At 43.0% G+C, this 23,458-nt stretch overlaps 1 protein-coding gene across 13 annotated transcripts in view; it reads right to left on the bottom strand.

Moving 5' to 3' along the window:
- Window positions 1–9,708, bottom strand: part of VPS13B (vacuolar protein sorting 13 homolog B) — a 931,639-nt gene extending 921,931 nt beyond the window's left edge. For 9 of the 13 annotated variants that reach the window (XM_077809942.1, XM_077809940.1, XM_077809948.1 and 6 more), the window contains exons 1-2: window positions 9,629–9,707; window positions 6,510–6,687 (exon numbers count right to left, since the gene is read on the bottom strand). In XM_077809942.1, coding sequence (XP_077666068.1) covers window positions 6,510–6,656 — 147 coding nt within the window. In that variant the 5' untranslated portion in view covers window positions 6,657–6,687; window positions 9,629–9,707. Of the gene's footprint in view, window positions 1–6,509; window positions 6,688–7,902; window positions 8,030–8,309; window positions 8,530–8,884; window positions 9,023–9,610 lie in introns of those variants that run through there. The other 4 variants (XM_077809935.1, XM_077809936.1, XM_077809937.1 and 1 more) reach the window with 4 other exon arrangements.
- Window positions 9,709–23,458: the final 13,750 nt, after the last annotated feature.

Below are 23,458 nucleotides of genomic sequence, written 5' to 3' on the forward strand. Positions count from 1 at the left end.
TTGTTGTGGTACTTAAGAATGATAATTGAGGCAACACAGAACAAGTGTGCCCGCCACATTTAGTAATTTAACAAACAAACATACCAGAGGCCTTATTTTTATTCCCCTTCCATTCTCATGAAATCTTTTCCCATTAAACTAAGTACTACATGGAATGTTGAATAATATTTCTTGTAACTATACTAGATTACATTTGCTTAATACTTAACACTTACATAATGTTTTACATGTTTGAAGTAGTATACAAACATTAGAAGATATATGCTGTAGCTCAAACAATATACAGGTTCAATGCAGAAATTGTTGGGTTAGCTTCTTTGGCTTGTGTTATGCAGGAGGCCAGACTAGATGATTTTAGTTCTCTCTTCTAGCCTTAAAAATCAATGAACCCTCAATATCCCTGTGGGACAGGTAGGTAAGTTAAGTATTATTACCTCTACTTCCATATTAATATCAAAACTTGTCTTCCTCACATTCAGGATTCTGCTCTATAAATAATATATTACAGTGATGCCTCACAATAATAATAAAGGCATTTTGTGTTTGCAGTTCCCAGATTAGGTTAAACTAATTTTTAAAGACAGGTTTTTTCATATTTTCCCTTCATGGTACTGCTACAAGGTAGAGTTAAGGTTCTTTGGGTGCTTTAACCGTGCATTTCTGTACATGTTTGGATTTCTCTTAAGGGTAACCTTAACCAGATCTAAATATTAATGGTAGCTTCAGTACAAGTGATCATGACTTGATCAGATTTCTGATATGCAAACAGAATAAAGTTCAGACCAGTAATTATACACACACACACACACACAGTCCAAACTGTAAACTATCTAGTTTGTCCCAATGCGGCCTTCGCAGATGCTCCGTGCCACCCACCGCAGCAGCAGCTTCCCTTCCCTGACCAGCGCACCGTCTACCTCTGCAACCGTACCCCTTCCAGTGGCACAGAGGAAGACCGGGGACTACTTTACCTCCCCCACACACACAGAGCCCGCAGCCCCTGCCCTGCCCCCAGCCTAAATGCAGTCCTGCTGCCCAGCTGGCCACCCCCCACGAAGCTCCCAGGGCCTGCTGGGGCTGCTCCCAGCTGCCGCGGCCTGGGGCAGGAGAACCCATTCGACACCCACACATAGCGGGTTAACGGTTAGGGTGGGTTAACAGTAAGACCAATACTTACCGGTTAACCGGTTAATATTTTACATCCCTACTTTCAATACTTCTAATGATTTGAAGATATACAACAACTTCAAAACATTATTTTATTTTACTTTTAAGGGAAGATTCACCAATACACCAGAGAAGCACAAAGCAGTCAGAATATATTGTTAAGTGAGATTTACTGCTGCTTTGCATTGCCAAAGCAGCGTAAAACTATCAAACTGTAAGGTGAATATGTTCCTTACTTTGCAATTGACTTATTAATTTATAAAGCTGTCTTGGTGAGACCAGCAATATGAGAAAAAGCTAGAAGCTGTTCAGCCCCAAAGTCCCATTGGTTGTATGCGATTAGAGAGCTCTCTGCATTTCTGCTTCAGTTCCCCGGCAGTGCTACCTTGAGCACAGCTGAGAGTCCTTTGAGCACAATCATAATGCAGCCACAGAACCTTTAAACAGCAGTGCAACTAGATCAAATAATCTATAAAGGACAGGTTTCAAAGTAACAGCCGTGTTAGTCTGTATTCGCAAAAAGAAAAGGAGTCCTTGTGGCACCTTAGAGACTAACCAATTTATTTGAGCATGAGCTTTCGTGAGCTACAGCTCACTTCATCAGATGCATAGTCTTTTTGTTCTGTGTTTATACAGTGCCTAGCATAATGGGGTCCTGGTCCACGAGTAGGACTCCTAGATTCAATGGCAAGAAAAATACAGTAATAATACCACCGGAGAGAATGCCGGACATGTATCCTGTCTCCCTCACACTACTGACTCATTCAACCAATAGCAACGTTGCATGCAAGACAGCTGTAAAAGGAAAGATTATGATTTGTTGAGTTTCTTCTGATACCACAATGCCCACCCCCCTTAAAAGTTGCCTGAGCTAGTGATTTCTATAGTAATACAAAATAGTTAATAACTTAATTTAAATATAATTTTTTCCACTCTAATCTATGTGCAAGATTTCAATTAATTTTAATTATATAAACATTTTGAAGAGAGTCTCCATTATTCCATTCAAGATCATTTGGGACAAGGAAAAGGCTAACATCCAAAGTTTCTTAAAGGACCACATTTTAATTAACTTTAAACTCCAAACAAAGATCTACTTGTAAATTCTCAGAAAATTCATTCTGTATTCAAAGAGTGAGTGCTGTCATTTTTATGAGGATGCATGTATTTTTCATACATAAAGATGCTGAATCTTTCCTTTAAGTGAAAAATGGAACTCAGGTTTAACTACACAGTTGCAACCAGTGCCTGCATAACAAAGAAATACACATGCTCTTGAGGTAAATTGAACTGAAGTTAAATTTCATTTATATGCACTTATTAGCATTATTTATATAAAATTCTGCAAATTATTTTTTAAAAAACCTTAAGTTAACAGGAGGGTGGCCTGATAGCCCAGGAGACTGAAACACTCTTTGGGCTTGATCTAAGCCTTCCTGGATGTCAATGAGAATCTTTCAATTGAGTTTAGTGAATACTGGCTCCAACTTGGCATCAACAGTATAGATTCAGCACATTTCCTCATGTTGCTTTTGCAGTGTACCCCCATCCCAGCTTGGAGTGCCTTCCTCTAGAACTGTGGTTCTCAAACTTTTTTTTTCACGGACCACTTGAAAATTGCTGAAAGTCTTGATGGACCACTTAATTATCTTTCCAAATGTTGTTTGTACCAACAGCTAACTATTGTGAAGCGCTTTGGATAAAAGTGCTATATTAAAAAAAAATAATAATAAACATGTTTCTGTTCTACAAATAAAAGCACACAATTCATATTTTAATATCACTAGTCTCTCCCCAGCTGGGACTGGGAAGGAGGGGGGGTCTCTCCCCAGGAGCTGGAGCAAAGTCACCTCTTTTTCTGGCCGCTGCAGCCGCGCATGTCCCAAATTCCCCCCACCCCCTCTTCTCACCCCACTGCCCCCCCCCACCTACCTATTTTCCCCCACCTCACCGCCCCCTCCCACCTTCCCCCTATTCCCCCCAAGGCCACCAAATACATGTGCATTTTCTCTAGGGTCCAGGCACCTAATTAGTGGAGCCACACCTGTTCAGCTCCACTATTTAGGTGGGTGGCCCTTCATTCTCTTGTGTGCCGCTGCCCAGGTGCGCACCTTAGAAGGAACTATCCGTGGACCACCTGAATGGAGCTCACGGCTGGTGGTCCGTGGACCACAGTTTGAGAACCTCTGCTCTAGAAGGCAGAATGTAGTCCATCTTCAATTCCCATTCACTCTCTGAATTCTGATGAGGCTGCGAACCAGAGCGTCAATTATAGTTATTGTTTTAATGAGGGCACCTACCCATGTAAAACTAAACTAAAAGCACCAGGTCACTCATTTCACGTGGACTAATAGGTATTAAAAAAACTTGCTTTTGTTGAGCTACATTTTGCTTTCTCATTTAAGTCAATGAAGAGTTGCATGTAAGTATCTGAGGCAACATTAGCTCCTAAAAGAAGTAAAATGACAACAGGCTCCATTGTTTCCCATAGATATATACATATACCAAATATTAAACTCAATACTTACATGAACTTTACACAACATAGTAGCTGAGCACTTTGCAGACAAACAATAATTAATGTGTCCTCACAACATTCCTTCTTACTATGATTATCCCATTCTACCAGTGGGGAACTAAGGCACATACAGATTAAGGACCCAGTCTTGCAAACACATACACAAGGGAGCAATTTTGCACACATAATTAGTCTCACTAAGCTCAGTGAGATTTGAAGGTGCAAATGTTTGCAGGATGGAGGCCTACACAACTTGCCCACAGACAAAAAGAAAGTTTATGGCAGAGCCATTAAACGAACCCAGATTTCCTGGATCACCAGAAAACTATGCTTTCTTTCCGAGATTCAAGGGATTCTATTCCAATCCAACTACTTCAGAAAACATGTACACTTACTATACTTAGTAAAAGTAATTATGTTATGGCAGGAATCACCAGATGGGATTGTTAAACAGAGCCTTACAAGTACATTAGAACGGCCACACTGAGTCAAACAAACAGTCTACCTAACCCAGCATCCTGTCCTCTGACAGTGGCCAATAGCAGGTGCCCCGGGGGAATGAACAGAACAGGCAATCAAGTGGTTCATCCTATCATCCACTCCCAGCTTCTGGCAAACAGAGGCTAGGGACATTCAGAGTATTGCATTGCATCCCTGCCCATCCTGGTTAATAGCCATTGACAGACCTATCCTCCTGAAACTTATCTAGTTCTTTTTTAAGTCTTTTCTTAGGCTTGATCTACACTACCGACTTATTTCAGTATAACTATGTCGGTCAGGGGTGTGGAAAATCCACACCCTCGAGGGATGCAGTTATACCAATCAAACTCCATAGACAGCGCTATGTCAACAGGAGGACTTCTCCCATTGACATAGCTACTGCCTCTCTGGGAAGTGGAGTACCTACACCTAGAAGCTCTCCCATCAATGTAGGTAGTATCTTCACTAAGCGCTACAGAGGTTCAAGGAGTCTTAGAAGAAATGCTGTTTTGTTAGTTTTGTGATGCAGTTTCCTTTTGAGGGAGCTGTGGAAAGCAACACGATGTTTTGCTCTCTGCTTTAATTTAACTGAAGTCAATTCTAGGTGCAGACCTGCTTCCTAGGAACCAGGCAGCGTGTGGGCTGAGATTCCTGAAAGAGCGGATTGCCTACATGCTGTTTGTGAATGCACCTGCACAAGGACTAGAGAATAAGGTGTAAATAAAAACAAGTTACCCACAGAAAATACCAGTAGTCCACACTATCAATGTGCCCTTCAAAGGAAAACTGACCTACAAGGCTCTATCACTCAGTGGAGAGGAAATACGAGCAATCACCAAAGTGGGATACTTTCCAAGGAGAGAAATCGTGAGCAGCTATTGTTGCTGAACCAAAATGGAACAAATAAGTGAGACACTAGCAGAAATCAAAGCACATCAGAAGAAATTAAAAGAAGACCTAACATAGTATCTGGAAACTTCTCAGAAAGAAGTTAGGGATAGCCCAAAGGCAGAGATCTAACATAATCAGCTGGAAACAAAACCTCTGTTGATTAAGAAGACATGAAGGGTCAGGACATATTTTGAAACCCAGCTACAAAAGGCCTAGTCTGTGCCGGCAAAGTGGATTGAACAGGTGACCACTGACTTAATTACCATAGACAAAAAGGTTTTTCAGGAACCAGAAATAACAAGAAAGCTTAGGCCAACACAGAATTTGCTAATAAAGCTGAGATGCAGCAAGGACTTCAGGGACTGAGAAACTGCTTTGCGAGAAAACTCAGGAGGGTGCAGAGAGCCTTAGAAGTCAGCTACTGCCATAGGAATCAAGCCAGAATTTAGGTAAAACTAGAGATTTCCACGCTATTTGTATCCTGCAGGAACTCTGATGAGGAAAAAACAAATGTTCAGGGGCTAAAATAATTCAGAAGTCCCACTATCTTTGAGGGAAAAACTTTCTGGGAGACTCTCTTAGCTCATTTTACCATACCCAAATGAATGGTTGGTGATATGAACAGAAGAATGTTTGGGGATGAGGGTGTTCTTGTTGCTAGCTTGAATGGTGCTGTAAACTTAAACCACAAAAAGAGAAACTGAGTTGGTACAAGCCTCTGATATGAAGTTTGGAGCCAGCCATCAATATGACCTGAGCCAGGGCTCAGCAAAGGGGTAAAAGAGACCCTATATTAACTGACAAATGACCTGAGGAAATTAGATATGCCAGAAACATCAGATACAAGCAAGGATACTCAGCTGGACATGGACTTGCAAACTGAGATCACCATAAGGGATCAGACACTTGGTGAGGGAGGGGAATTTGCTACAGAACTACAGTCTTTCCATTCACAGCCCAGCAGAAAGAGGAAAGCCGCTACTGAAGAAGTTGGAAGCTCTCTGCAATGAGTCCAGTAAGTTAAAATCTGCATCTAAATCATTAAAAGGAGGATTTTAATTTGATTCACAACATTTTGAATGGTTTTAAATATCATTAAATTCAGTTAGTAAAATAAAAGATTGATAATATTTTTTAAAGGGAGAAGCAGTTCAGTTAAGTGCTGGTACTGTGAAATGACAGATCACTGAAAGAAGGGATATGCTCCATAAAGAGATGGCTCTCTCTTCAAGCCAGTGATTTGCAGAAATGCAAATCTTCCCGGTTCATCCACTAGAACAGGGGATGTAGGATTCCCAGAGCAGCTAAAGGCTGAGCAACAGGGAAAAAACCTCCAAAGATAGGAACAAAACAGATAGCAAAAATAGTAACGATTGTAAGTGAATAGTGATCTACAGATAGTATCTTGAACATTTTACTGAACTTATTTTAAATTGAGCTACTGTTAACATACCTGTTCAAGTACATCCAGCTTTAATTCAAGTTTGCTAAGAACCACATCTCCTCCCCATAGTGACAGCTGTAGATCTGAGGGCTTCAAGTTCTTAATGTAGCGATTCACATAACTCATTAAAATAGGAGTCACGTACGACTCTAGCATTGTGGAAGATTTCTGGATTATACACCAAGCACTAAAAAAAACAGTAAGAGATCACATTAAAAATTAGCATTAGTTAGTACAATGTTTGGAAATGTGACAATTTATTTCAAGTTTTGAACATAAGAATGGCCATAGTGGGTCAGACCAAAGGTCCATCCAGCCCAGTATCCTGACTGCAAACAGTGGCCAATGCTAGGTGCCCCAGAGGGAGCAAACCTAACAGGTAATGATCAAATGATCTCTCTCCGGCTATCCATCTCCACCCTCTGACAAACAGAGGCTAGGGACACCATTCCTTACCCATCCTGGCTAATAGCCATTAATGGACTTAACCTCCATGAATTTATCTAGTTCTCTTTTAAACCCTGTTATAGTCCTAGCCTTCACAACCTCCTCAGGCAAGGAGTTCCACAGGTTGACTGTGTGCTGAGTGAAGAAGAACTTCCTTTTATTTGTTTTAAACCTGCTACCCATTAATTTCATTTGGTGGCCCCTAATTCTTATATTTTGGGAACAACTAAATCTCTTTTCCTGATTCACTTTCTCCACACCACTCATGATTTTATATACCTCTATCATATCCCCCTTAGTCTCCTCTTTTCCAAGCTGAAAAGTCCTAGCCTCTTTAATCTATCCTCAGATGGGACCAGTTCCAAACCTCTAATCATTTTAGTTGCCCTTTTCTGAACCTTTTCTAATGCCAGTATATCTTTTTTGAGATGAGGGGACCACATCTGTACGCAGTATTCAAGATGTGGGCGTATCATGGATTTATATAAGGACAATAAGATATTCTCCGTCTTATTCTCTATCCCTTTTTTAATGATTCCTAACATCCCGTTTGCTTTTTTGACTGCCGCTGCACACTGCGTGGACTTCTTCAGAGACCTATCCACGATGACTCCAAGATCTTTCTCCTGATTAGTTGTAGCTAAATTAGCCCCCATCGTATTGTATGGATAGTTGGGGTTATTTTTTCCAATGTGCATTACTTTACATTTATCCACATTCAATTTCATTTGCCATTTTGTTGCCCAATCACTGAGTTTTGTGAGATCTTTTTGAAGTTCTTCACAGTCTGCTTTGGTCTTAACTAGCTTGAGCAGTTAGGTATCATCTGCAAACTTTGCCACCTCGCTGTTTACACCTTTCTCCAGATCATTTATGAATAAGTTGAATAGGACTGATCCTAGGACTGACTCTTGGGGAACACCACTAGTTACCCCTCTCCTTTCTGAAAATTTACCATTTATTCCTGCCCTTTGTTCCCTGTCTTTTAACAGGTCTCAATCCATGAAAGGATCTTCCCTCTCATCCCATGACAACTTAATTTATGTAAGAGCCTTTGGTGAGGGACCTTGTCAAAGCCTTTCTGGAAATCAAAGTAAAGTAAGTAAGTATAACCCCTGTTTTCTTACTAAACTGGGGTTATATATACTTAAAGAAAACATTCAGTACTCAAAATGTACATATATTAAATATTTGTGTTCATGAATTTCCAACCTATTTGTATTAGAACCAGTAGTAGGCTTGTACAAAATATAAAAAATAAAGCATCAGGACAGCATGCGTGCCATATCCTTACATAATATTTTACAGCAGGAAAATAGTAATTGCTGGATCTATATAAATCCTGCTAATTTATAAACTTACCTTTCGCTGATGACTGACAGACAGATTAGAACATTGGCTCGGGCTGAACTAGCACCAATCTTAAAAATTGTCCAAAATTCATTATAAGATATCAAGAGTGAAGTTCTATTTCCTGCCACTCTTGGCAAACCAAAGTTTTTTTAAAATCCAGCTAAACATAAATTGCATTTGGCATAGCACAGTTTTTGACATGGATAGTCACAAGACATGCACATCTTATTTTCACGACTGCCCAGCATATAATGCAATCTTATATTAGCCCACTTCAATACTACACAAATCCTATAAATAGGGTTGGCAGATTTTGATTTTTATTTCTTTTATCATTTTGATGAACAATATTGGTTTAATTTTAAACATTTTTTCTCAATTGTTATCTATTTAAATTTTCACAGTTGTACAAAATTATGGGGGGGTGAGTTAGAATAATTATTTAATGAAAGTAGCAGTTCAGATTAAACGAGTTAAAGCTTTATAAACCTTAAAGCCCAAATTCTCAACATCACATGTCAAACATACAAAGTAAACATCCTTAAACCAAACTTTAATAAGTTCTCAAGAAGCATTTTTCTTACTTTGCCTGTCTGTAAATTTCAATTATTATAGAAGGAATTTTTTTGTAGGTTTATCTACTGTGAAATTAACATTTCCTGACATTTACCAATAAAAAACTAATCATTCCACACCTATCTATACTTCAAGACATTCACCCCTCACTAACACCTGCCTTCAAAGCTCCCACCCTCACCATCAACCCTCACCACCACCTGCCCCCAATCCGCACACTTACCCCACACCCCTGCCTGCCCCCAACCCTCCCACACTCACCCCTCATCACCGCCAGCCTGCAGCCCTTCCACACTCCCGCCCCTCACCCCTCCCGGCTTTCACCACCACCCCTACCCCCCGCGCCCCTGCCTGCTCCCAACCCTCCCACTTGCCCCTCACCATCCCCTGCCCCCAACACCTGCCCCTCACCCCGACCCCTCTCGCCCCTCACCGCTGACTGACCCCAACCCTCCACCTTGGGTAATGGTAAATGGCGCAGGGTTAAAGGCCTCCCAGGAAGAGATAGGGGTAATTGTGCTGCGGGTGAAAGCCCCCAACACTCCCACACTCCCCCGGCCACACCCCAGCCCCGCACTCGCCACGACCTGCCGCCACCCAACCCCTTCACGCTGCTGCCGCCCCACCTTCCCAGCACCCACCCCCAGCACTCTCACTGCCCCTAGCGTGGTCCCCAGGGCCCTCTCCCCGCCGACCCCGGCAGCCGACCTCCTGAGCCCCCGTCCCAGGCTAACCTGCCCGCAGCGCCTCACCGTGACGGCTGGCAGCCGCGGCCGTTACCGCTCGGCCAGGCAGTTCCGGGTTCCCCGGCGGGTGTCCTCCCCTCACGCGCCCCCCCCCACGGCTCCGGCGCGTTCTCGGCGCAGGCTCGGTCGCGCCGACCGGCCGGAAGGTTCCAGCGGTGACACAGGGAGGCGGGAACGCCGCGCGCGCCTTGCCTGGCCTCAGTGCTGCAGCTGCGCGTTGGGGGCTCAGCGCTGCGGGGGAGGGCGATCACTGGGGCGGGAGGGTAAATGGTGCCGGAGTAAAAGCCCCCCGGTGGAGATGGGGGTGGGAGGGTAAATGGTGCCACGGTAAAAGTCCCCCGGGTAGAGATCGGGGGGAAGATAAATGGTGCTGAGGTAAAAGCCTCCTTTCCCCCGAGTGGAGATGGGGGAAGGGTAAATGGTGCCAGGGTAAAACCCCCGCAAATGGAGATGGGGGCGGTAATTGTGCCTGGATAAAAGCCCACACACACACACGTGAAGAAGGTAGTAATATAACTTGGGATGGGTTCTTATTTAGCCCTGTTGTAGGCTGAGCCTGTTCATTTCTATGAGCCTTGCCAGTAGGGAGGGTTCTGTACAGCAGCAGGGCCCAACTAAAGGGAGAAAGAAGCCAGACACTCTTCAGCAGAAGCAAAGAGGGATAGACCTGCTATGAGAGGGACAGGGTTTGCAACTGCTGAGTCTCCCTATGTGGCGAATGAGGCTGGAAATCTCGCTCTAGGACACACAAGAAAATCTTCCCTTCCAGGAGTTGCTTTCTGCTGACCTCCACCATGAGGGAAGAGAACGGGGGGGGGGAAATCCTCCTTTTTCCACCCTACTGTGTGATTTATTTAAAATACAATAATTTTATTTATAAAATACAGATAATTGAAGTAACCGGCCTCAGTTTTGTGTATGATGTGTAATAGATTCATTTTAAATTGTGGACTAAAACGTGATAATTTTACTGTAATTTGTAAGTATGGAGCAGTATTGAAACTACAGTACCAGTATTATATTCACACTTTGCTGAGGGTCTTCTGCTCAATTCATTGGCATTTCTTTGTTTGTCTGTCTCTTCATAACATGATAACTTTTGAACACCACATCTGATCAATTGCAACATATTAGGGAATATTCTAGGCATCAATGACCTGAACCCTTTTCATCTTTGTGAAAATTGGAAAACAAGAAGAGGAGAATGAGGAAGGTAGAGCCCATTCATATGGTTAGCAGACCCAGCAGTTTCAGCCGCTTCTGAAATTGTCGATAAATCAAAGAACCAGTTGATAGCAGCCATTAACACCTTCCAGCATAATAATACTACCCTCTCAGCTCTATCCATCCCAATGCAATTTTAAAATGTTGACATTCTGAATGATGTATCTCCAAGAAAGAAAAATAGCAGAGGTAGGGGGCACACAGAGCCCCTGTCATAGGTGGCAGAATGAGGGACCCTTATATGGGGGAATTATGGAGCACACATAGCCCTAGCATAGGGTGTGGGGGGAGAATAGAGGAAAATGGTATGGGGGGACAACAGTGACACACAGTCCCTGGCATGTGGCAAAAGGTGGGAATAGGAAGGGGAACACAAATCTGGTATGTGATGGGGGGGGAATGGAGGTCACACAGAACCCCTGGCTTGGGATAGGGTGTTGTAGGGAGTCCCTCATATAGAGGGAGATGAGAGGATGGCACGCTGAGCGGGGAATGGCGGAATGCAAGGAGCTCCTGATGTGCAAATTGATCAGCCTATGAAAGCAACAAAGTGTGACTAGTCACATGCACATCTACTAGTTAAAGAACTCACTGAACTGAAGCACTCAGGGACTTAAATGTGGAGGAGACTTGGAATTTCTTTAAATCAGCTATACAAAAACTATCTGAACTTTGCATCCCAAGCAAGAGGGAAAAACTGATTAAGAAAGGCTCCAGCCACAGCTGGATGAATCACCACCTCAAAAAGATTATTAAGAGTATGTAGAAAGCTATAGGGAATGGAAAGGGGGATTGATCAGCAAAGAAAGCTACATATTGGAGGTTAGAAAATGTAGAAATAAATTGAGAATTACTAAAAGTTATGCTGAATTTCTCTTACCAAGGAAATTAAAATATGAGGTTTTTAGTTACATAATTGAGAATAAGGAAGGATGAGGTTGCGTTGCTATGCAGTGTGGATGAGAAGGAGATTAAAGTTAATCTAGATGTGTCCCAAAAATTAACTCAGTATTTTGCCTCATTTTTCAATAAGGATGATAATGTGAAACATCAGGATGAGGGCAGTGGGGCCCCTGGATGATTGAGATACAAAAGGAGCACTTAAAGACGATAAAGTCATCGTAGAGAAACTAAATTAATTCTTTGCTTCAGTCTTCACGGCTGAGGATGTTAGGGAGATTCCCAAACTTGAACCGTCTTTTGTAGGTGACAAATCTGAGGAACTGTCACAGATTGAAGTGTCACTGGAGGAGGTTTTGCAATTAATCGAAAACTTAACAGTAGCAAGTGACCAGGACCACATGGCATTCACCCAAGAGTTCTGAAAGAACTCAAATATGAAATTGCAGAACTATTAACTATGGTTTGTAACCTGTCCTTTAAATCAGCTACTGTACCCAATGCCTGGAAGATAGCTAATGTAATGCCAATATTTAAGAAGGGCTGTGGAGGTGATCCTGGCAATTACAGACCGGTAAGTCTAACGTCAGTACCGGGCAACTTAGTTGAAACAGTAGTAAAGAATAAAATTGTCAGACACATAGAAGAACATAAATTGTTGTGCAAAAGTCAATATGGTTTTTGTAAAGGGAGATCATGTCTTACTAATCTATTAGAGTTCTTTGAGGGGGGTCAACAAACATGTAAGAACATAAGAATGGCTTTACTGGGTCAGACTGAAGGTCCATCCAGCCCAGTATCCTGTCTACCGACTGGCCAATGCCAGGTGCCCCGGAGGGAGTGAACTTAACAGGTGATGATCAAGTGATCTATCTCCTGCCATCCATCTCCACCCTCTGATAAACAGAGGCTAGGGACACCATTCCTTACCCATCCTAGCTAATAGCCATTAATGGACTTCTAGTGGCACCTTAGAGACTAACCAATTTATTTGAGCACAAGCTTTCGTGAGCTACAGCTCACTTCATCAGATGCATTCAGTGGAAAATACAGTGAGGAGATTTATATACACACAGAACATGAAAAAATGGGTGTTATCATACACACTGTAAGGAGCTCATGCTCAAATAAATTGGTTAGTCTCTAAGGTGCCACAAGTACTCCTTTTCTTTTTGCGAATACAGACTAACACGGCTGTTACTCTGAAAACTGTAAGGAGAGTGATCACTTAAGATGAGCTATTACCAGCAGGAGAATAGAGTGGGGAGAAAACCTTTTGTAGTGATAATCAAGGTGGGCCATTTCCAGCAGTTAGCAGGAACGTCCGAGGAGCAGTGGGGGGTGGGGGAAATAAACATGGGGAAATAGTTTTACTTTGTGTAATGACACATCCACTCCCAGTCTCTATTCAAGCCTAAGTTAATTGTACCCAGTTTGCAAATTAATTCCAATTCATCAGTCTCCCGTTGGAGTCTGTTTTTGAAGTCTTTTTGTTCTAATATTGCGACCTTTAGGTCTGAAATTGAGTGACCAGAGAGACTGAAGTGTTGTCCGACTGGTTAATGAATGTTATAATTCTTGACATCTGATTTGTGTCCATTTATTCTTTTACGTAGAGACTGTCCAGTTTGACCAATGTACATGGCAAAAGGGCATTGCTGGCACATGATGGCATATATCACATTTGTAGATGTGCAGGTGAACAAGCCTCTGATAGTGTGGCTGATGTGATTAGGCCCTATGATGGTGTCCCCTGAATAGATATGTGGACACAGTTGGCAATGGGCTTTGTTACAAGGATAGGTTCCTGGGTTAGTGGTTCTGTTGTGTGGTGTGTGGTTGCTGGTGAGTATTTGCTTCAGGTTGGGGTGCTGTCTGTAAGCAAGGGCTAGCCTGTCTCCCAAGATCTGTGAGAGTGATGGGTCGTCCTTCAGGATAGGTTGTAGATCCTTGATGACGCGTTGTCATTAATGGACTTAACCTCCATGAATTTATCTATGTGGACAAGGGGGATCCAGTGTACTTAGATTTCCAGAAAGCCTTTGACAAGGTCCCTTACCAAAGGCTCTTATATAAATTAAGTTGTCATGGGATGAGAGGGAAGACCCTTTCATGGATTGAGACCTGTTAAAAGACAGGGAACAAAGGGCAGGAATAAATGGTAAATTTTCAGAATGGAGAGGGGTAACTAGTGGTGTTCCCCAAGGGTCAGTCCTAGGATCAGTCCTATTCAACTTATTCATAAATGATCTGGAGAAAGGTGTAAACAGCGAGGTGGCAAAGTTTGCAGATGATACCTAACTGCTCAAGCTAGTTAAGACCAAAGCAGACTGTGAAGAACTTCAAAAAGATCTCACAAAACTCAGTGATTGGGCAACAAAATGGCAAATGAAATTGAATGTGGATAAATGTAAAGTAATGCACATTGGAAAAAATAACCCCAACTATCCATACAATATAATGGGGGCTAATTTAGCTACAACTAATCAGGAGAAAGATCTTGGAGTCATCGTGGATAGGTCTCTGAAGAAGTCCACGCAGTGTGCAGCGGCAGTCAAAAAAGCAAACGGGATGTTAGGAATCATTAAAAAAGGGATAGAGAATAAGACGGAGAATATCTTATTGTCCTTATATAAATCCATGATACGCCCACATCTTGAATACTGCGTACAGATGTGGTCCCCTCATCTCAAAAAAGATATACTGGCATTAGAAAAGGTTCAGAAAAGGGCAACTAAAATGATTAGGGGTTTGGAACTGGTCCCATCTGAGGATAGATTAAAGAGGCTAGGACTTTTCAGCTTGGAAAAGAGGAGACTAAGGGGGATATGATAGAGGTATATAAAATCATGAGTGGTGTGGAGAAAGTGAATCAGGAAAAGAGATTTAGTTGTTCCCATAATATAAGAATTAGGGGCCACCAAATGAAATTAATGGGTAGCAGGTTTAAAACAAATAAAAGGAAGTTCTTCTTCACTCAGCACACAGTCAACCTGTGGAACTCCTTGCCTGAGGAGGTTGTGAAGGCTAGGACTATAACAGGGTTTAAAAGAGAACTAGATAAATTCATGGAGGTTAAGTCCATTAATGGCTATTAGCCAGGATGGGTAAGGAATGGTGTCCCTAGCCTCTGTTTGTCAGAGGGTGGAGATGGATAGCCGGAGAGAGATCATTTGATCATTACCTGTTAGGTTTGCTCCCTCTGGGGCACCTAGCATTGGCCACTGTTTGTAGTCAGGATACTGGGCTGGATGGACCTTTGGTCTGACCCACTATGGCCATTCTTATGGCAGGATGACTGATGGAAATAAGTGTAGAGAAATGGAAATTACCACATCTAAAATGGAGGAAAAACTTAGAAGACCTCAAATTGGGTGGCCAGATTATTTCCAACCTGGCATACTAAAAGAACTGATACAAGAGATTGCTAGTCTAGTAGCAAGGATTTTTAATAAACCAGTCCATTCAGGGGTAGTACTCTATCACTGGAGAATAGCTAAAGTTGTACTTATATTTAAGAAAGGGGAAAAAAGTGATCTGGGCAATTACAGACCCATTAGTCTGACCTCAGTAGTATGCAAATATTTTGAACAAATTGTGAAAGAAAAAATAATTAAATTCATAGAACTAAAAGAGTTGTAATGAACAATGGATTTACAAAAGGTAAATCATACCAGACTGATCCGATTTCCTTTTTGAGAAAATAACAGATTTTTTTAGATAAGGGAAATAGTAAATCTGATATACTTGAACTTCATGAAAGCATTTGACATGGTACCACCGAGGAAATGATTAGTTAGAAAAGATGGGCATGAGTATAAGAATTGTAAGGTGGATAAAGAACTGGCTAAAGGGGAGAAGGCCTTGGGTTGTATTGAAAGGCGAATTACTGGACTGGAGGAAAGTTGTCTGTGGAGATTGGTCTTGGGACCAGTCTTATTCAATATTTTTATTAATGGCACAGAAAGTAGGAGTGTGGTAATGAAATTTAGTAAATGATATAAAGTTGGTGGGCATGGTCACTACAGAGGAGGACTGGATATTGTATAGGAATATCTAGGTGAACTTGAACGCTGGAATAACAGAAATGGGATGAAATTTGCTACATTTAGAAATAGTACAAAATGCAAGGTCTTGCACTTTGGGTCTAATAATAAAATTTCTGCTACAAGTTGGAAGTGACAGAGGAGAGAGTCCTTGCTGTGTTTTTTGATCATAGAATGACTATGTGCCACCAGTGTGATGTGGTTGTGAAAAAAGCAAATAAGATCCTAGGATGAATCAGGCAAGGCATTTCCAGTAGAGATAGACAAGTATTAATGCCATTATACAAAGTACTGGTAAGAGCTCGTTTGGAATACTGTATATAATTCTGGTATCAGAGGTGTAGGCGTGTTAGTCTGGATCTGTAAAAGCGGCAAAGAGTCCTGTGGCACCTTATAGACATGCATCCGACGAAGTGGGTATTCACCCACAAAAGCTTATGCTCCACAGGACTCTTTGTCGTATATAATTCTGGTCACCCATATTCAAGAAAGATCAATTCAGACTGGAGCAAGTGAGAGGAGATCTTCTAGGATGATCAGGGAATAGAGGGCCTATCTTATGAGAGGAGACTGGAAGAGCTTGTCCTGTTTAGCCTCACAAAACGAAGGTTAAGAGGGGTCATGACTGTTGTCTATAAATACATTGGGGGTAAACACCAGAGAGCACAAAGAGCTATTTAAGCTAAAGCAGGGTACTCAAACTTAATTGCACCACAACCCCCTTCTGACAACAAAAATTACTACATGACCCCAACAGGGTAGCAATGAGCCTGCCCGAGCCCCACTGCCCTGGGTGGGGGGGCCAAAGCTGAAGCCTAAGGACTTCAGCCGCAGGCAGGGGGCCTGTAACCTGAGCCCCATCGCCGAGGCCTGAAGCCCTCGGGCTTCAGCTTTGGCCCCTGATGGTGGGGCTTGGGCTTCAGCCCTGGGCCCCAGCAAGTCTAAGCCAGCCCTAATAACCCCATTAAAATGGGGGCATGACCCACTTTGGGGTTCTGAACCACAGTTTGAGAACCACTGAGCTAAAGGAGTGTTACCATAAGAAGAGGTTACTCACCTTGTGCAGTAACTGAGGTTCTTTGAGATGTGTCCCCCTGTGGGTGCTCCACTTTAGGTGTTTGTGCGCCCCTGCGCTCATAGTCGGATACTTTTGGTAGCAGTGCCCGGTTGGGTCGCAGATGTGTCATCCCTGTCTCATGCTCTTCCAGACAGTTAACTGACAGTGTGTGACCAACCCCCACGCCATTCCTTCTCTACTGCAGAGATTGATTCAGAAAACTCCAAAGTAGAGGGGAGGAGGGAGGGTAGTGGAGCACCTACAGGGACACACATCTCAAGGAACCCCAGTTACTGCACAAAGTGACTAACCTTCTCTTCTTCTTTGAGTGCTGTCCCTGTGGGTGCTCCACTTTAGGTGACTTCAGAGCCGTGCCCTCCAATGGAGGGAGGGGTAGAAGTCATGACACGACAGTACACAGCGTCCGAACGAGGTATCAGATGTTACCTGTTGCTCTAAGGCATAGTGCTGTGTAAAGGTATGGGCTGAGGCTCAGATAGCAGCTCTACAAATGCCCTTGATGGGTACATTGTGCAGGAAAGCAGTGGAGGTTGATAGGGCTCTAGTGGAATGTGCGTGAATCCCCATGTGGGGTTGGCGGTCGCACTGATGATAGCAGAGTTTTATGCAATCGGAGAGTCTTTGTTTAGAGATGGTGCTCCCTTTGAAATGTTCGGTCATGGATACAAACAGTGTAGGTGCTTTACGGAACGGTCTAGGAGCCACACTCCCAGTGCTGGAAGCTACTCCCCTCATGGGGGTGGTTTTTTTACAGCACTGGGAGAACTCTCTCCCAGCACTGGTGCCGCGATACACAGCCACGTTAAAGTGCTGCTGCGGGAATAATCACTTCCCTTGATCTGCTGGCAATGCTCCTACTAATGCAGCCCAATATGCTGTTAGCCTTCTTGCAACAAGGGCACGCTGCTGACTCATATCCAGCTTCTCATCCACTGTAATCCTCAAGTCCTTTTCTGCAGAACTGCTGCTTAGCTAGCCGGTCCCCAACCTGTAGCGGTGCATGGGATTCTTCCGTCAAAAGTGCAGGACTCTGCACTTGTCCTTGTTGAACCTCATCAGATTTCTTTTGCCCAATCCTTTAATTTGTCTAGGTCACTCTGGATATACCCTTAGATAAAGGTAAGCTGGCAGAAGCTTAGTTTGGACATAAGGGAAACACTGATAGTGTGTTAAGTGAAAGTGGGGTGACTGTCCTTCCTATCCTTCTTTCATTTAAGAAGTTTTCAATTTGGGGTGCTGCTGGATCCTCAATGACACCTGGAAGTACAGGTGGCATCAGGGGCCCAAAGCATCATTTTACAACTGCATCTGTTTACCCAGGTCTTTGTTACCCAGGTCTTTGTACTCTGCGGGGGTTCCCCGGGGAGGAGTCACATGGAGGGTTATGTGGGGAGGTCACGTGCCCTCCTTTATGTCCCTCCCATGAGTACAGTACTGGCCAGAAATGATTTCTACTTGCACCACTGCGAGGGAGAGACCACCCCCTCCTTCCCAGCCGCAGCTCAGGGACTGCCACGGCAGGGGAGAGAGGGAGAGACCCCCCCCACCTCCTTCCCAGCGCAGCTCAGGGACTGCCGCAGCAGGAGAGAGAGAGGGCATATCCATTGCATTAGAAAGGTAAGAATACTAATATAAAAATATGAGTTGTGTGCTTTTATTTGTAGAACAAAAAAAGTTAATTATTAAGGTTTTTTTATATATAGCACTTTTATCCAAAGCGCCTTACAAAAGTTAGCTAATGGTACAGACAACATTTGGAAAGATTATTAAGTGGTGCACCAAGACCCTCAGCAATTTTCAAGTGGTCTGCGAAAAAAAAAGTTTGAGAACCACTGGTCTAGATATATGTAGAGCTGCCTCAGCATGGTGTCCTGATCTAAATAACCTCAATGAAATCAACTCTGGCCAACACTTACCAATGTGTCTAATAACTTTGGGTGCACGCAGGAGGATCAAGACCAGAGTGCTCAGCACCTTGCAGGATTGAGCCCATAATGCCATAGATGTTTCAAGTTGTGGACCAAAATATTGAGGCATATTAGTGCACATTTATGAATATTTGGGTTTTACCCTATCTGGGCCAGGTATACCCAGGGTCTTTGTCTGCTTCCATTCGTGTTTCCCTTGCCAGTGGGTTGGTCCCTCAGTGAATTGAGTCCTTTTTCACAAATCACTTGCAACCTCCCTTCTTTAAGAGGACACAAAGCGAGGACAACAACCCACCATGAGTGAGCTGGGCTGCCTGGGAAGGGACACCATCAGGGCAGCCAGGGGATCTTTGTGTGTTTTCTCAAATTTATAAGGGTTTAACACACGTTAAAAGTGCTATAAAATAATAAGGTACGTTCACAAAATCCATTTACATAAATTCAATTTGCTTTTTGAATTATTATGGCCACTGCATTACTCCCCTGCCCAGAATACTTGTGGGCCTGATCTGTCATTCAAATACCATGATGACAGGTGTAGTACTAGAGTTATAGTGTACCTGGAATGCATTATTTGTCTTTTAAGAGTATAGTTTATACGTAAAAGATGAAAAGTGTGTATGCACATCTAATTTTTTTAGGGTTAAAACTGACAGTACTCAAAGTTTTAGATACATTGAAAACAATGGAGTTAGATTACTATTCTTTCAATATTAAAGTTTTAGTGCATAAAAAAAATGTTTGGCCCATTTTCACACTCTGTTGTTTTATGGATCCTTTGGGTATAAAGAGACATCTTTCATTTGTGCAGCTAACTTGTGAATGCATTAAAAAAAAAAAAAAAAAAACAGAGTCAGCCAGAATGATGTTATTCCTGGTTCCAGTACATGCAGTGTAAGTATGACAAATAGTTTTAAAACATATTTGTAAAGAACCATATAATTTATTACAACCTCCAGGCATCAGAAGATTTATATGCTAAACGCTTCATACAGATTTTGCCCGATTGTTGCTGTACTGTTCAAGCAAAAAAAGGTTACTTCCGTGGCAACTTCCCACATAACCTTCTTCTGAAACAATCCAGCTTTGGAAGGCTTAAGAGGGAAATGTGTTATGAGAATAGTGTCCATTTACTTTAAGTGTAAATAGTAATTGTATAAGTCAATTTTATCCTAATGTTCTCACTTTTACAATCAGAAAAAGGGTATGTTATTAAAAAGTAAGAAGTGAATGATGCTAACATTTGCTGTTGGTGTAGGAAATGGCAGCTACTTTTCGTTTGGAGACTGCTAAATATCCAGTTACCTCTATTAGTTATTTATAGGGCTAAACTACCTTTCTCAACTATGCATTAGGAGCCTCTTTTGCCCTGTGTTTATTTCACAGAGTTTAAGACCCAAAGGGACCATTAGATCATCTATATATCACAGGCCATTAAATTTCACTGTGACCCCTGTGTCGAGAGCAATAACTTGGGTTAGACTAAAGCATCTCAGTCCTCAGTAGACTAACTGTTGTGTGCCACAGGCAGAGAACAGGAGAGACCAAAGTGCCACCAGTGGCCGAGGCCCCTGCAATGGCTAAAAACCAGATAAGGTGAAATATGCCCAGATGATCTTCACAGGTGATCTGTGTTCTATGTTGTAGAACAGGGGTAGGCAAACTATGGCCGCGCATCAAGGCTTTGGATCTGGCCTGCGGGATTGCCACCCCTGTGGCGCCGCGGGCCCCGCGCCACTCCCAGAAGCAGCCGGCACCACATCCCTGCGGCCTCTGGGTTGAGAGGGGGAAGGAGGGCTCCGCGCACTGCCCTCACCTGTGGGTACCTCCCCCGAAGCTCCCATTGGCCACGGAACCTGAGTCCCCCTGCCACACCCCAACTCCCTGCCGCACCCCACACCCCTCCTGTTCCCCAACCCCCTGCCCTGAGCCCCCTGCTGCACCCTAACTTCCTGCCCTGCGTCCCCCCACACTCCTCCCTGCACCCCTCCCTTGAACCCCCCTGCACTCCGTACCCCAACTCCCTTCCCTGAGCCTCCTCGTACATGCCGCACCCCTCCTCTGCCCGAACCCCTTGCCCTGAACCCCTTCCTGCACACTGCACCTCCTCACACACCCTGCACTGCCTCCCACCCCACCCCACCCCACCCCCCGCCCCCACCCTACATTCAATTTCCCCACCCAGATGTGGCCGTTGGGCCAAAAAGTTTGCCCACCTCTGCTGCAGAAGATGACAAAAAAAAAATCAGGGTCCTTACCAATTTGACATGGGGGAAAATTCTTCCTGATGCCAAATCTGGTGATGAGTTGGACAATGAGCACGTGACCAAGACACACCAGACATACCTCTAGGAAAGAGGATTCTCTATATCGCTGGTCCCACCATCTGGTGTTCCATCTTCAGGTGTAGCTCATCCCTGATGCTTCAGGAGGAACAAAATATATCTGACCACTTCTGTATTGGGGGGAATTCCTGCAGGTGACTGGTTGAAGCATGAAATTTGATTTGCTGGCTCTGCTATTGGAACCAGAAACATTTCAGCAGAACCTACAATGCAAGCCCTTAAACTTTCTTTTCTTCTAAATTAATATACAGTAATTTTGCATATTGTATAGCTATTGTGAAATATGTTTATGAAATCAGACTCCTTGAACTGATGAGCGAGGGAATTGCATAACTGAAAGGGCTTCACTTATAATTCAGTATTGAGCAGTCATTTGTCTGACTGGCTGAGACAAATTTTATTTGAATAAAATATTTATTTCTACACTGGTCTAGTGTGTGTCTGTGGCTTTACAGACAAAACATGGCCCCCACCCTGAAGATATTACAATCGAGTTCAGACTGTATAAGGACAAAGGACACAGAAGAGATGTAACAGAATTATATAATGTGGATTCTTTAGGTGAGACATATTCATTGTTGGTACCTGAGTTGTTAATTACTACTGTTATTTTTTTTTTCAAGATTTAAGAATTTTATTAAGTTATTAAAATAACAAAACAGTACAGAGTTTAAGTGTAGAAGTTTCTGGTTATCAGGGAATAAGGTACAGATCATCAAGGGGTGCTGTCATAAATATAAAGGGAAGGGCAAACCCCTTTAAAATCCCTCCTGGCCAGAGGAAAAATCCTCTCACCTGTAAAGGGTTAAGAAGCTAAAGGTAACCTCGCCGGCACCTGACCAAAATGACCAATGAGGAGACAAGATACTTTCAAAAGCTGGGAGGAGGGAGAGAAACAAAGGGTCTCAGTCTGTCTATATGCTGCTTTTGCCGGGGATAGACCAGGAATGGAGTCTTAGAACTTTTAGTAAGTAATCTAGCTAGGTATGTGTTAATTATGATTTCTTTAAATGGCTGAGGAAAGAATTGTGCTGAATAGAATAACTATTTCTGTCTGTATCTTTTTTGTAACTTAAGGTTTTGCCTAGAGGGATTCTCTATGTTTTGAATCTAATTACCCTGTAAGGTATCTACGATCCTGATTTTACAGAGGGGATTTCTTTACTTCTATTTACTCCTATTTCTATTAAAAGTCTTCTTGTAAGAAAACTGAATGCTTTTTCATTGTTCTCAGGTCCAAGGGTTTGGGTCTGTGATCACCTATGCAAATTGGTGAGGCTTTTTATCCAACATTTCCCAGGAAAGGGGGGGTGCAAGTGTTGGGAGGATTGTTCATTGTTCTTAAGATCCAAGGGTCTGGGTCTGTAGTCACCTAGGCAAATTGGTGAGGCTTTTTATCCAACATTTCCCAGGAAAGGGGGGGTGCAAGTGTTGGGAGGATTGTTCATTGTTCTTAAGATCCAAGGGTCTGGGTCTGTAGTCACCTAGGCAAATTGGTGAGGCTTTTTACCAAACCTTGTCCAGAAAGTGGGGTGCAAGGTTTTGGGAAGTATTTTGGGGGGAAAGACGTTTCCAAACAGCTCTTCCCCAGTAACCAGTATTTGTTTGGTGGTGGTAGCAGCCAATCCAAGGACAAAGGGTGGAATATTTTGTACCTTGGGGAAGTTTTTGACCTAAGCTGGTAAAGATAAGCTTAGGAGGTTTTCATGCAGGTCCCCACATCTGTACCCTAGTGTTCAGAGTGGGGGAGGAACCTTGACAGGTGCAAAATTCAGTTTAGGATTGGATGGCGTAAGGAATACATAATCTGCAATATCCCCAATTGGGGGTCAAATGTTAACGGGTCAAAGTACAGACATTGAGATGGGAGGGTATATTGTTCATATAATGGCTATGTTCAGGTATGGAGTATAATGAGGAGGATGGATTTACCCTCATTTGGTGAGATTTAATGTTCAGTGAGTTTATGGTTCCAGTTCATATGGTCCAGTGGAAAAAGTCTCTGTCCCTTTCTTATAGTTGATGCACGATGTCGTTCTGCCTCATGGCTCCTGGCACTGTCGGTGGCCAGTGATGTGTTTGATGTAGATGTCCCTGGACCATCATATTACTGTAACACCCAGAAGCCCTGGGCAGCATCAGGATTCTATTGTGCTAGTCATAGTAAAAATTCATAGGAAGAGGTGGTTTTTCCTCAGAAGAATTTACACACTGTTAGATTATACTCTAGTTTTATGTGACTGTGCAGGGAATTAAGTCCCTCCCCCCCCCAACAACTCCTGGATGGGTTCTTAAGACCTGCAAGGATCACAGGT

This window comes from Eretmochelys imbricata, chromosome 2 (genome assembly GCF_965152235.1).
Source record: "Eretmochelys imbricata isolate rEreImb1 chromosome 2, rEreImb1.hap1, whole genome shotgun sequence".
NCBI lineage: Eukaryota > Metazoa > Chordata > Testudines > Cheloniidae > Eretmochelys > Eretmochelys imbricata.